The sequence below is a fragment of the Oryzias latipes genome, chromosome 5 (assembly GCF_053564925.1).
Source record: "Oryzias latipes strain Hd-rR chromosome 5, Olatipes_Hd-rR_3.1".
Taxonomy (NCBI): domain Eukaryota; kingdom Metazoa; phylum Chordata; class Actinopteri; order Beloniformes; family Adrianichthyidae; genus Oryzias; species Oryzias latipes.
Genome location: NC_136241.1, coordinates 9,964,874 through 9,978,039, shown reverse-complemented (window position 1 = coordinate 9,978,039; position 13,166 = coordinate 9,964,874). Strand labels below are relative to the sequence as shown.

The 13,166-nt window shown below is 38.6% G+C and overlaps 1 protein-coding gene across 18 annotated transcripts in view; it reads left to right on the top strand.

Annotated features, from left to right (window-relative positions):
* Positions 1 to 13,166, top strand: part of kaznb (kazrin, periplakin interacting protein b) — a 128,071-nt gene that overhangs the window by 96,626 nt on the left and 18,279 nt on the right. Inside the window, exon 1 of one of the 18 annotated variants that reach the window (XM_011474801.4) lies at positions 346 to 554. The exons of the other annotated variants lie outside the window; for them this stretch is intronic. Coding sequence (XP_011473103.1) covers positions 524 to 554 — 31 coding nt within the window. The 5' untranslated portion in view covers positions 346 to 523. Of the gene's footprint in view, positions 1 to 345; positions 555 to 13,166 lie in introns of those variants that run through there. 18 annotated transcript variants of the gene reach the window in all.

Sequence of the window (13,166 nt, the reverse complement as noted above, 5' to 3'; positions counted from 1 at the left end):
AATGCAGTGTCTTACACAGAGGGTGGTTTTCTTCTCTGACTGAACACACTGTCTTCTGTTAACTCTTGGCCGTCAGGTGGGGTGAGAGCTCCACACCTGGCGTGTTACCTGAGGCCTGGCGTGTTACCTGAGGCCTGAGTTGCACCTTGTATCCCTGCAGTAGGGGGGGTTGGGGGGTGGATGAAAGCCGGAGAAGGCGTGGGCGCGAGTTGTCCAGGCTGCTTTTGGGTGTGTCATCAAGCAGCTACAGAAAGTGGGAGAAGAAGAGGGGGAAGCAAAGGAGAAAGAAAAGCCGCGAGAAAGGGAGCTGGGAGGCTCTCTAGGGACGACTCCGGTAACCTGGCGGGGTGGGGCCACAGTTCTGGGAGCGGCCGGTTGTGACAGTGTTGTGTGTGAAGTCTGACTGCTGTGTGCTCTGGAGAGAGCGCGTACGGACTGCTTTTTGTTTCTTTCTTTTGGTCTGCTATGAGAGCTCACACCATCGTTGACAGTGGAGTCCAGCAGAGTCTGTGATGGGAAGGACATGAGGTCCGAGAGGCAGGAGCAGACGAGCGGTGAGTTGACTTTGTGTAGGCTCTGAGGGAGCCTTCAGGTGACTGCGAGCGGGTTCGCCACTCGTCCTCACGTTTAACCACCTGTAGCTCTGGAATTACAGAGGCACAGCACAGTTAGAGCATTGTAGAGTTCATTTTCTTCAGACGTTTACAACTCTTCTAGTCATTTTCATTCAGGTAGAGACCAATGAGCTTTAACTTTTAAACAAAAATGAATGATAACTTAGGGATTCAGCACATTTTTCATTGATTCATTCACATTTATACCCAGGCATTCCCTGTTAAACAGCAACTTGTGCTTCATTTCATGTTTCATTAATGCATTTTCAAATATCAGCTGTAACAACACAATATCTACTTTATGGCAATGTCCTTCACTGCCATTTCACTGTCATTTACCATCTCGATTTTTAGTTGGATCTATTTTTTAAATACACATTTCAATGGTACCCACATTTCCTTTAGGTAATTACATTTTAGTTCTTTTTTCCTTAAGCCAAATTGCAAAATAGGCTTGCCAAACGTTTTAGTATTTTTCCAGCACAGAAAACCACAACAAGAGAGAAAAACTAGAAGTTTAATTCTGACTCCAAAGAGATTATCAGACAAGTAGCCACAAGGCCCAAAACATATTGAATTATTACAGAAAAATGTGCCAGATTATGTCAAAACTAGGTTACAACATCTGAAGCAGTTCTTTTTTTTTTTTTGCTCTAAGGCTTTGAGGGTGGGGCTGCTTTGAAAGATCTTTAACAGGTTTTTAAAAATCTTGAATTAACTTTAATTTGTTCTGATTAAGCTGCTGTATGTCTTACTGCAGGCAGAACGTGTTGGGTGCTTTGGAGTTGATGTTTAAGGCTTTCTGGGTAAATTGATTTTTAACAAAGTTGTGTAAATTAAACCTCAAATTCCGACCACCGGTAGTCAAGCCAATGTCTTCTTGTTCTAGTAACTCTGGTTTTTGGAGCATCAGGACCCTTTTAGCTTTAGGGCTGCAAGACAGACATTTTCCAAAGAGATCCATGTTATCATGTTAAGCAGCTCCAGTTCTATTAGTGTCAAAGTGGGTGATGGAATTAGCAAATGTCTGATAGGCTGACCAAAGAAAAAAAAGATAGACAAATATTTTTCACGTAAAATTTGGAATTTGCTTTATTTTGACTTTCCTTTTCTATTTTACTATGAAATAAAAAAGAAAAATTGCATTTTTATATTCCTATTCCTATTTTATTTGAACTGAGGCTAAATTTGTGTCATTATATTTTTAGATTCTTTGTTTGTTTTTGTTTTTTTAACTGTTCCTCATTGTAACTTTACTCCGTATGCTGGCCACTTTCTTATGCTAACTGCTGCCAGACACATTCATATGAATGATTTTTTAATCTTCCATTAGCTTTTTCCATAAATAAAGTGCTATTGGTCAAATAGTGCTGAGTATTTTAGGCTTTAGTGGCTCAGCTGCCCTGCTGAAGCCTTGTAGGTTTGAGGTGTAATGGAGGAAAACCATCAGTTAACCATGTTAACTGATGTAAATGCGTCTTCACTCACTGACCGACGGGGAGCTGAGGAGACTATATCATGACAGCGAATAGGGGCAGGTTTGATGCTGGTGTGTTTAACTGCAGCCGATGTTCTCTGAACCCTGAGGTCATCAGAAGAATGACATTTTCCGCTGATTGGACCTCAGCAGACAAATGATGAAGTCACTGATAATGTGGCACTTCCAGGTTTTATTGTGAGGCTTTCCAGCAAGGTTACTAAAAGCAGGAAGTGACTTTATGTCTTTTAAATTGCTGCTTGTTCAGTCTCTCTAAATGGGTTACTACCGTTTATGTGTTTCTGAGTACTTCTCTCAGGAGCTTTACAAAAGGCAAACACAGGAGTTCTTAGCTCCTGTAGCTCAGAAACAGGCTGGACGTGCTGCGTTTCAAATTGCTGTTTCCTGAATGTGCTCGCATACAGGTGTCACCTGGAATGCTTGGGGGGGCGTGGCCAGTTGTATTTCCTGCTGGATTTGCCAGATGTATTTTGTGTTTGTTTTTTAACGTTGGCAGTCATTTTGCAAACTCTTGGTAACTTCTTTTTGCCTTTATTTATGGCATAGCATTTAAAATGATACTTTCGATCAAACAGAAAATAATTAAGTAAAGAATGTTGGTTGTTTTTGTGCCACTTGACTGTTTAAGGGTTTTAAAATCAGAAAGTCTGCAAAAACCAGACTTTGATTAAATTTAAATGTGAGAAAAAATCGGAATTACATTCTTTTCTTCCTGATATCTAAATATTTGCAAATCTTGTTTAATAAAGGACAATTTGAAAAAGGGACAAAACTCAATGAAGCTGAAGTTTGATGGAGTCACCACATCTTGCTTATACCATAAAAACAAGTCAAGGGTTAAGGTTACTGCTCTGTAAGGTCAGTAGTTATTGCTTTAACCTGCATTAATCAAAGCTGCAGCTTTCCCTTCTTAAATTGTCTTTAGCACCCAGATAAATTTATTATATCTGTACGGTAATTTAGTTCATGTAAGCAAAGGTGATGGACAGCAGGAGTGAATGCAATTCTTCCCAGCTGCCCGGTCATGTTCTCTTGATTCTTCTCTTACCACCAACCCTTGGCAGTGATCCTAATCCACACATAAAAAACATGAGGATTAATTACAGCTATCTGCACTTGGCATTCTTGCGATGACCTTAGTTGTAATGTAATATCACAAGCATTTAATTAATGAAAGTTCTTTGACATTAACTTGCAGGAATATTTAAGCTCCAGACGTTCGTGCTCTCTGCTTCTGTTTGTGTTCTTGTGCTTTAGCGAAAGTAGGTATGTGACTAAAGTAATAGTGTTAGGATTTAGACATTTGGCACTTCAAACAGAAGCAAAGGAACATTAAGAAAAATGCATTATTAGCCGAAAAAAGAAAAGTGGATCTGAGAGTGATTTACAGCATGTGTTGGTCAGAGAAATGTCCCCACAAATGAAGAACGTGTCACATACATGTCAATGCTTGAATCTCAGCATTTATGAAGCAGTATAAATGATCAAACAAAACCTCTGTTACCGTTATTGACAAGGAAAAGCATTCAGCAGAACAAGAACTGCACATGAGCTTAAGTATTTATGTTATACTTTTGTTTCTTCCTCAACACAGGTGGCTGCTGGGTAAATTAGCATGGGGGATTTCAGCACTAACAGAGGCAAAAATAATGAATTTAGGAATATTTAGGAGGCTTTGATGCACTCATTTCCAGCCAAACTCCTCCGTAAACACTAGGAATCATTTCATTATTCTCCAGCACAAGTAATTAGAATTTTAGATGTGGGGAGCAGCTGCTCTACAACATACAAGAGTGGAAAAAAGAGTGATGGAAAGAAATCTGAGGGGAAAAAACACACATGTTCACTAATTTCAAGTCACAACCGATTATCAGCACAATAAAACTTGATTATCATTTTTTACACTGATTTCATTGATACTCTTGGGCATTTATCTGTGTTTTATTTTTTTGCAAACAAAGATTATCATGAACAAATATGGAGGACAGAACCAAATGTATTCATAGTGTTTTAATTTGTCAAGTACAGAACCAAAGCAGATTATATGTGAAAAACAATTATTTTGTTCTTTATTAAACAACGTTTCTCACAGAACCTACATATGCATCCATAAACACCATAGACCCCAAAGCTAGTGTGACAGTCGAATGTGTTTTGGGTTTCTTTTAGACCATGAAACTGCTTTCATGATGCAAATGAGCCGCCATCAAAGCATATTTTAATTATATTAAACCCAAGCAAAAATGTTTGTGTTGATGTAATGAGGCACTAAACTGCAGATGCAACACGGTAATAGATATTTATTCTAAATTGGTTCATTACAGCTTCTATTGTCTTTGTGAAAAAACAAGATGGTATTGAAATATGTGTATTTTTGTGATAATATTCACTTGAATGAACATGTTTCTTATACAATATTTGACCTTTTGGCCAAAAAAGCTGCTTAATATGAGTTGAACTGTTTGCTTTCAGTCAGAAATCCACTAAATCTTGGTCTGTCTGGATACATTCAGGTGCATTTCAAACGAAACAGATTTAGATATTGTTATATTGCTGTTGTTGCATCCTATCTTGATTGAAATCATTTTTAAAGTATTCAATCAGATGCTTATCACCCCATGCTCTACATACATACATTCTCTTTTTTGGCCTTTGGTACAAATTTACAATAAACATGCTAAAAATGAACCTGCCGAAGGCTTCAAAACAAGCTGTTAATCAAAATCGATGAGAGTCCTGTTTTCCTGTTTGAGGCAGATCAGTGACATCTTTATTTTTTTATTTTTTTTTCAACTTGTCCTGTCCAACAGCTGGGCAGACAGATGAGAGATGAAGGCCTCTTGTGTTGGACACATTTTACTTTAACAAGAGGGGTTATGTATCTTCTGACAAACCAGAGGTATGTCTGAATAAACCCCTTTTGTAATCGAGGCCAAACTTTATTCAGTTTAATCGTATTTGAAAATCTTTGTTGTTGGACTGGACGAAAAAGGAAAGGAGGGAAGAAGAGAGAGGGATGTTAGAGAGGGGGGTAGAAGGATGATTATAGGAAGGGGGGTAAAACCATGAAGCAGCATAAAGCAACAAGTTTTCTGGATGGTTATAATCATTACGGTGAGGTTCAGATAGAATACAAGTCTATAAGGGCGGGGCCTGTCCACACACTCAAATGTTATAAGCACACCTGTTGGCTCAAAAAATGTTAACATGTCAACATGTACACAATACAGATATTGTTCACGCACACATACTTATGCCTACTAGCCAACTAGTGTGAAACGTTTCATTCATTCAGTCAAACTAGGTGAGCTAACACCTGGGCTCAAGTGAGTGTTTATGTTCTTCTAAAATGGATGACGGAATGCAAAAAGGAGGGAGAGGGCCCAGCCATCCCCACACCAAGACCCCCACCACAGCGGCAGCGGCAGCCAGAACCCCCCAACACCTGCATGGTAGCAAATAGAGATCAACCGCCCATCAGTGACATCTTTACTGTGAATCTGTTCATTTAGGACTTTTATCTATCGTCGATGCCATTTTACTGTATAACTATTGAAATTTGAGTTAGAAGCAGGAAAAGCTATTTAAAAATCCTAATTCAATCATTTTACAACAATCAAAGATACATTTAGAGTAAAATGCCATTTGTTTATGTTTGTTGGAAGCTGTCATTGCTCAGAAAAGTATGTTTAATGTTATATGCTGAAAAATAGTAAACTGATAATAAATATCAATAATTGATGACGTGAGTTTGTTTATTGTTTCATAAACAAATTGTGTAAACCTGCTAGGATTTGGCTTTAAGTATTTTAGAGAGTTTTTTCTTAACATGCTTATCAAACACCAAGTGTATAAATATATAATTAATTCAATTAGATATAGGCTCCCTCAAAAAAGAGGTTTTAAATCTTAATGCGTTAAATAAAGGTTAAAGAAAAGGAAGGAAATGATTGAAATTCAAAAAAACCATTTTCTGAGTGTGTGGCTGGGTTTCTAGTTTTTATGCTCATAAACTTGTGTTCATTAAGAAATTGAATGTGGCGGTAGGGGATTTTATTTTGTTTTTAAGAGATCGTCAAGCTAACCCGTGAACTCTTGTTCTTGATGAGTCTCCATGGAAAAGTCAGAGGATGGCCGTTTATTGACATTCATAAAAGTTCGGACATATGGAGACGGGCTGAGAGCCTTAAACAGAGATTTCCATGAGGGAACTCTTTGGAAAATTCATGTCTGACATGAAACAGCCTACTTCAATACTCCTGTGCTGCGTGTCTTCCTGCCTGCTAGGCTGCAGTGTTCTCTGGAGTTTAATCAAGACTCTGCTGTCTTCTCCCTTGGCAATCTCAACCGATCTTTGTACTATAATTAATGGAAACCAGAGTTCAGCTGATAAGTGTGCCTCTACACACCGTGGCACAAATATGTTGTGTTTCTGGAAGCAAAGACGAGGTACACATTTCTGATCATAATTATTCAGGATTTAGCATGATCCACATCCCTTCTGGACCCCCTCTAGACTGTCATACATGTTTCATCTTAGGAATGCAGCAACGCAGAAATGTTACCGAATAAAAAAAGGAAAAATTTGAGTCTGTTTTAACCCCTTGTGCGAGTTTAATTTTGCTGAGTTTTCCTTTTTTGCACTGAAACCTTTGGATTTTGCTTTAAAATAGCTCAAAGCAGTGAAACAAGTTTAAACATTTTTTTCCATCCATGTTCTTCAGTAGTTATTGTTTCTGTTCCCATTTTTATTTTCTGATTTTAGCTTTTTACGCACAACCTTTGACCCCCGATTACACAAAATTACACATAGTTGTGAAAGTCGAGATATGTAACACCCTGTGCCTGAACATAAGAATGATTTCATCTGGTCTGGTGGGTATTACATCATTTAACTCCCCAGGGTCTCTACAGAGACTATCTGAGCTTTTTTCTCTGTGAGGCTAACAGTTCGGGCCAACACAATTGCCTTCAATCAACCAAAACTCAAACCTACATATTTGTCCACATTTGTTATAAACCTCTGAATCTAAAGCAGACTTTAAGAGGTTATTGCCGGTGCTCTTTTTCGAGGAGAGGAGCTTTTGAGAAAAAAAAAAGTAATCTGTTTAATATATTAAATAGATCCTGTTTGCATAGAATGTGTCAGCATATTTTATTTAATACCTTGTTTTTGCATAGCAATAAAAAATCTATCTAATTTAGAGGTTGATTATTAAATTCATCTGCATAAATACTACTGTAGATGCCGTTCTAACAGTAAACAGTTCACCTGAACAACCTCTATCAGCATCTCAGATGGAACATTATGAAGGTTTAAGAGTAGAATGCTTGAGAAAAGTAGTCTAAGGTCTTCATTTGATGTAGAGAATAGCTTTAAAGGTCTCATTTTATGAAAGGAAGAGAATGTGTGTCCATTTCAGCCATATTGCACAGCAGTAATGGAGTAAATGCTCGTCTCACGCGGTAACATCAAACAGAGTCGACATTTTTCCTTTCCAAGTCACACTTTTTTTTTCTTGCTAATACCTCATCGTAAATGAATGTGAAATTATTTCTGTTCAGAGCTGGGTGGAACTGCCGCACTGTCTGAAACGGTGGAGGGTTTGTCCACACCACTGCGGTGGAAAACTGACATCCAGGATCATCGTAGCTTTTGCAGCAGGAGCAGTTGGCTGCTGTCACCGCAGACTCTTTATGGGCTTTGTCTCACAAAGTTTGGGGGATTCTTATAAATGGTGTCTCTTTTGAACCTCATTGGTTACTACACACTGCTTTCTTATGGTGACAAGCAAGCATATTGTGTGAAGTTGCAATGTACAGTATATATATATATGTTTAAGTGTTTTTGTTACCTTTCTTGCTGCAGTGTGGTTAGAGGAAGCATCTGTTTTGGGTGATACCATGAGCATGTTTGTTGTATGAAAATATTCATTCATTCATCTTCATCTTGTGGATGAAGGCAGGAGACATCCTGGACAGGTCGCCAGTCTATCGCTAGAGAAAAATATTTATTTGTTTTTAATTCATTCATTGGTAACACTTTATACTTTCAGGTATTTGCAAGACATCTATAATGCTAATAAATATCTTACTAGCATCTGACACATTAATAAAGCCTATTAATTTGTTAAGTTAGTCAATAAAACGTATTAAGCTTATGAACACTTAGGCTTGTGTCAGGCGTCTATAATGCTAATAAATATCTTACTAGAACCCCAAACAATAATAATACTTCTTAATTTGTTAACAAAGGTTGTTAATAAATCTTATTAAGCTTATTAACACTGACACATTTGTTTAGCACCTATAATATCAGTAAATGCATCATTAGCATCTTAAAAACATCCTAATAATAATGCTTGTAAATGTGTTAACTAAGTAATTTAATAAACCTTATTAGACTTGTTGTACTAATAATTGTCTTACTAACACCTTTATAAATTCATTTATAATGCTTGTTAATGTGTTAACAGAGCTTGTTAAGGAATCTTAATATAAAGTGTTACCCATTCATTTATTGGAAAGGGACATTGCACACAATAAAGAACCAGTCCAATAATCTTTTGACGGATTTTAAAAGTGTTCTCACTGGCCTTTTAATGTCTTTCAAGTCCATATCGAAAAATCTGTGTCGTTTTCTGGAACATAGTTTCTGCAGAGCGGCAAGAGTTCATTAGAAATTAATCTCTGAGTTGTGGGCGGGACTGTTGATGGGACAGTAAGCCTCTACTGATATCCCATCAACTGTTTGTTTAAACATTCTTCTACTAGCTTCCTTTTTTTAATTTAAACTTTCTGTAATCAGGGTTAGCTATCAAGCCCTTCACAACCCACAGATAATGTTAGCGGTGCAACAAAAATGGTGAGAAATATTGGAGCAATCCAGCTGTACAGTGCCGAGCCAGATGTCAGCTCAGACGATGGATCTATTTGTCTGCAAGTGGATGAATCTGAATGGAGCGGAGCAGGGAGACTTTGCTTTGCTCATTTCAGTTGCTGCGTCCCCCCTGAGAGCTTTTCAGAACAGCATTTTTTCAGAAATACTTAGAAACGTTTTAATCTTAAATTCTTCATGTGTCCTGCATCATGAGAAAATGCTGCATGTTAAAAAAAAGACAAAAACACAACTTTCATTGGAGTACATCTTTTAAAAACCATCTCTGAAAATGCACCGAAGTTAGCCAAAAGCCTTTTTTTTTTAAATATGAGGTGGTTTTTAAATAAATTACATGTGTAACACATTCTTTGCAAACATACTACCATTGATTTCTGATTTTATAATTTTGAGAGCTGTTTGACACTAAATTTCCCCCAAAACGTTTAATACACATCGGGCACATGTCGGGCATTCAACAGCAGGTTTAACGCGGGTTTTTGAACGCGCTTTTCAAATCAAATCAAATCAAATCAACCTTTATTTATATAGCACTTTTTCGACAACAGATGTCACTCAAAGTGCTGTGCATAAAATACAATAAAATTTAAAAACAAGATGACAAGACAAACCGTGCGACAACCCCCCCCCCCCCCCCCCGCAAAAACACACACACACACACACCCACACACACACACATCAATAAATAATTAAATAAATAAATAAATAAAAAAGTGATAGAATGATAGAATGTAGAGACCTGGCTTTGTCCTGAGGTGGGAAAACGATAGTTTGGGGACATGTCCACACCAGCGACCCCCCAACCCAAGTTCACGGAGTACACCACCACAGAACCCCCCAGATCCGATCAAAAGAGTCAGACCCAGGAGATCCCACTGCAGCGACCCCGCTCACTGAGAAGGGTCAGTCACTGATGTGGAGGATCCCTCAGAGGGAAACACTGGAGTGTAATAAAATGTAAAAGGAATAAAATTAAAATATATATAAAACATGGACAAAAAACAAATAATTACATAAACCTTAATAGGCATATGAAATAGTAAGAGCGTCTTAAAAATTAATAGAATAAATAAATAAATGTATTTACATACACATATAAAACTAGTTAAAAGAAAAATAAATTAATTAAAATATTTAAAAATAATAATAATAATAAATTAAAAATAATAATAATAATAATAAAAAATAAAATAAAAAAAAAATCCTAAAATTCAACTAAAAGCTAAATTAAAAAGGTAGGTCTTAAGCCTTCCTTTAAAAACATGAACTGTCTCTGCAGCCCTGAGGCTCTCTGGGAGGCTGTTCCACAGGCGAGGTCCGTAAAAACTGAATGAGGCCTCGCCGTACGTTTTTGTTCTAACTTTTGGGATAACCAAAAGGCCTGTATCAGAGGACCTCAGGGTCCGCGAGGGCTCATACTTTAAAATCATGTCAGATAAATGTGAAGGCCCAAGACCATAAAAACATTTGTAAACCAATAAAAGAACTTTAAAATCAATTCTGAATTGCACAGGGAGCCAATGCAGCGATCTTAAAATCGGTGTAATGTGTTCCCGCCCCCTGGTCCTCGTCAGAACGCGTGCTGCTGAATTTTGCAGCAGTTGAAGATTTGCTATTCTTGTTCTGGGAAGACCAGAGAGCAGGGCATTACAATAATCCAATCTGCTGGTAATAAAAGCATGCATTAGCACCTCTGTACTGGCAAGAGAGAGAAATGGGCGGACTCTGGATATATTTTTTAGATGATAAAATCCTGTTTTTGTGATGTTTTTAATTTGTGGGATAAAATTCAACTCAGAGTCAAAAATGACACCCAGGTTTTCACACACTGAGAAGTTTTGTAATTCTTTAGTTTAGATAAAACTATCTCTCTCTTGTCTTCAGAACCGATCACTAAAACCTCTGTTTTGTCCTGGTTTAGCTGTAGAAAGTTCTCCGCCATCCATGACTCAATGTCTAAAATGCATTTTAAGAGTGTGTTGACCGACTCTTCATCATCAGGAGACACAGCGATGTAGAGTTGAGTGTCATCAGCATAGCTGTGGAAACAAACGCCATGCCTCCTGATGACGTCCCCCAGTGGCAACATATATAGATTAAAAAGTAGTGGGCCTAAAATTGAACCTTTTAGCATGTGGAGTTCACACTGGACTGTCGCAGAGACTGTGGAAAAGTCTTGGTGTGACATGTTGAAGAGGTGCAGATCTTGAAAAGCTTTTGTCCAGGTTTTTTCCTTCACCACTCTATTTTGATATACAAAAGGCTTAGTGTCATATAATTCCAGCTGGGCACTAAACGGCATTATTCATTTCCCTTCCATGATCAACTTTAAAACCGTTACTACATTTGCAAAGCCTGGTGTGAACTTAACACCAGAGTCAAAGCAGCGGTTTTTACCGGTTCCATTCTGAGTAAAGTATCTGATCATTTTTCAGATCAGTTACAGAAAAACGATCAGTTAGCAAAGTATTGTTCATTGATGGAAGGCAGTGAGGGCCTGTTAGGGGCTCTGAGAACACTTATAGTGCCTTAAAACACAAGGGCAGTTACTTAAAGTTACAGTCTGGTGGAGCTTACTTTTGCAGCCCACTGCCCTCTAGAAATCTTTGATCATTCATGTATGTTAATAGGTCCACCTTAAGCCTAGATGTTTTTTACAGCAGACCAGTTCAGCTCTTTGACTGTCAATCAACACAGTTCTGACCCTCTCTCCTGTCTAATCGTGGGTGTAAAGCCCATCTGAGCTGTCGGATGTGTAGGCACGCATGTGCGCGCTCACTTTAGAGCCATCTGCCATGCCGGGAAGATGAGCTACCTGTTTCGATGCAGCTTTAAGAGACGCTCTAACAGGAGGCCTCACCCAGAGGTTCATTAAACGGGCCACTGCTGAGCCGGGAGTTGAGCTTCGAGTCTTCTTAAATGGGACAACTCTGCAGCTTGGCCAAGCCCACGGCTCCATCACTCACAGCTTAAAGCAGATACCAGTGGATCCATCCTGCTGTCTGCTGCTTCTGTGATCCCCTGTAGATCACAGCAGTTTCCGCACACAGAGGAGGTTTCTGCTCCATCACGGCTTCTTTGCAAGAAAGAAATGTCATTCTCTCTTTAATGTGAGAAGGTTCCTTGAGATCTTTAGCCCTTGTACTATCCTAGGCACTTTAACATTGGGAGTTGGGTCATCTAGACCCACTAGACAGTGCGCTGAACCTTTTTTCTTCAATGATTTGTGATCTTCACTGGTGTCCATGGATTACATGAAATCTTTCCACCTTTATCCAACTTTGTCATGGTAGGGAGAACATGTCAATGTAAGGGTGGGGTCATCTGAGATTGCACAAGGGTTAGAGTGTTTTAAACATTTAAAAATGTCGTAGAGCGAGAAGGCCTTGGTTAAAATTCCTGGTGGGTGCTTTCTGTCTGGAGTTTGTATGTTCTCTTCGTGCATGTGTCGGTTTTCTTTGGGTTCTCCAGCTTCCTCCCACAGTCCAAAGACAGACGTCATGGGTTATTTGGTTGATCTAAATTGTCCTTAGGTGTGATTGTGCAGCCCTGTGACAATCTAGTGACCTGTTCAGGGTGAACCCCACCTTTGCCCAACAGTAGCTGGGTTGGCTCCAACAGCTCCATGACCCAAAAAGGGATTCATTGGGCTCTGAAAATGGATGGACAGATGGATGAATGGATGCTAATGTTTCTAATATTAATATGTTGTGTGTTGAGAAATACAAGTATTTATTAAAAGTCAAGTAAAGAAAAACGTATCCTCTCTGCTGCCCGTCTACTCTCCATCGCTCCTTCATAGGCTGCCACGGGCAATTATTACGGTCTGATAAAGAAAACATGGATGAAAACGTGGGTTGAAACGTTGAGAACTTCTACACTAGACGACAACAAATACTGCAAACTGCTAAACACGTTTTAAAGAGACCTATTTCGGGGGATAGAAACGGATTTTGGGCACAGAAAACCTCATTTCTACTGTAACCTGTAACGTGATCGATCCGTTTGGACTGTCATCCTATTGGCTGATGAAATTTCTCATACAGAAATCAGACGTGCTCAGAAAGATTTGAATATAAAGGTTTTTAAAGCGTGTGGTTGGAACTGAGTGGCCCACTGTGATGGCAGAGTCAACTGAACAGCACAAATGCAGCAT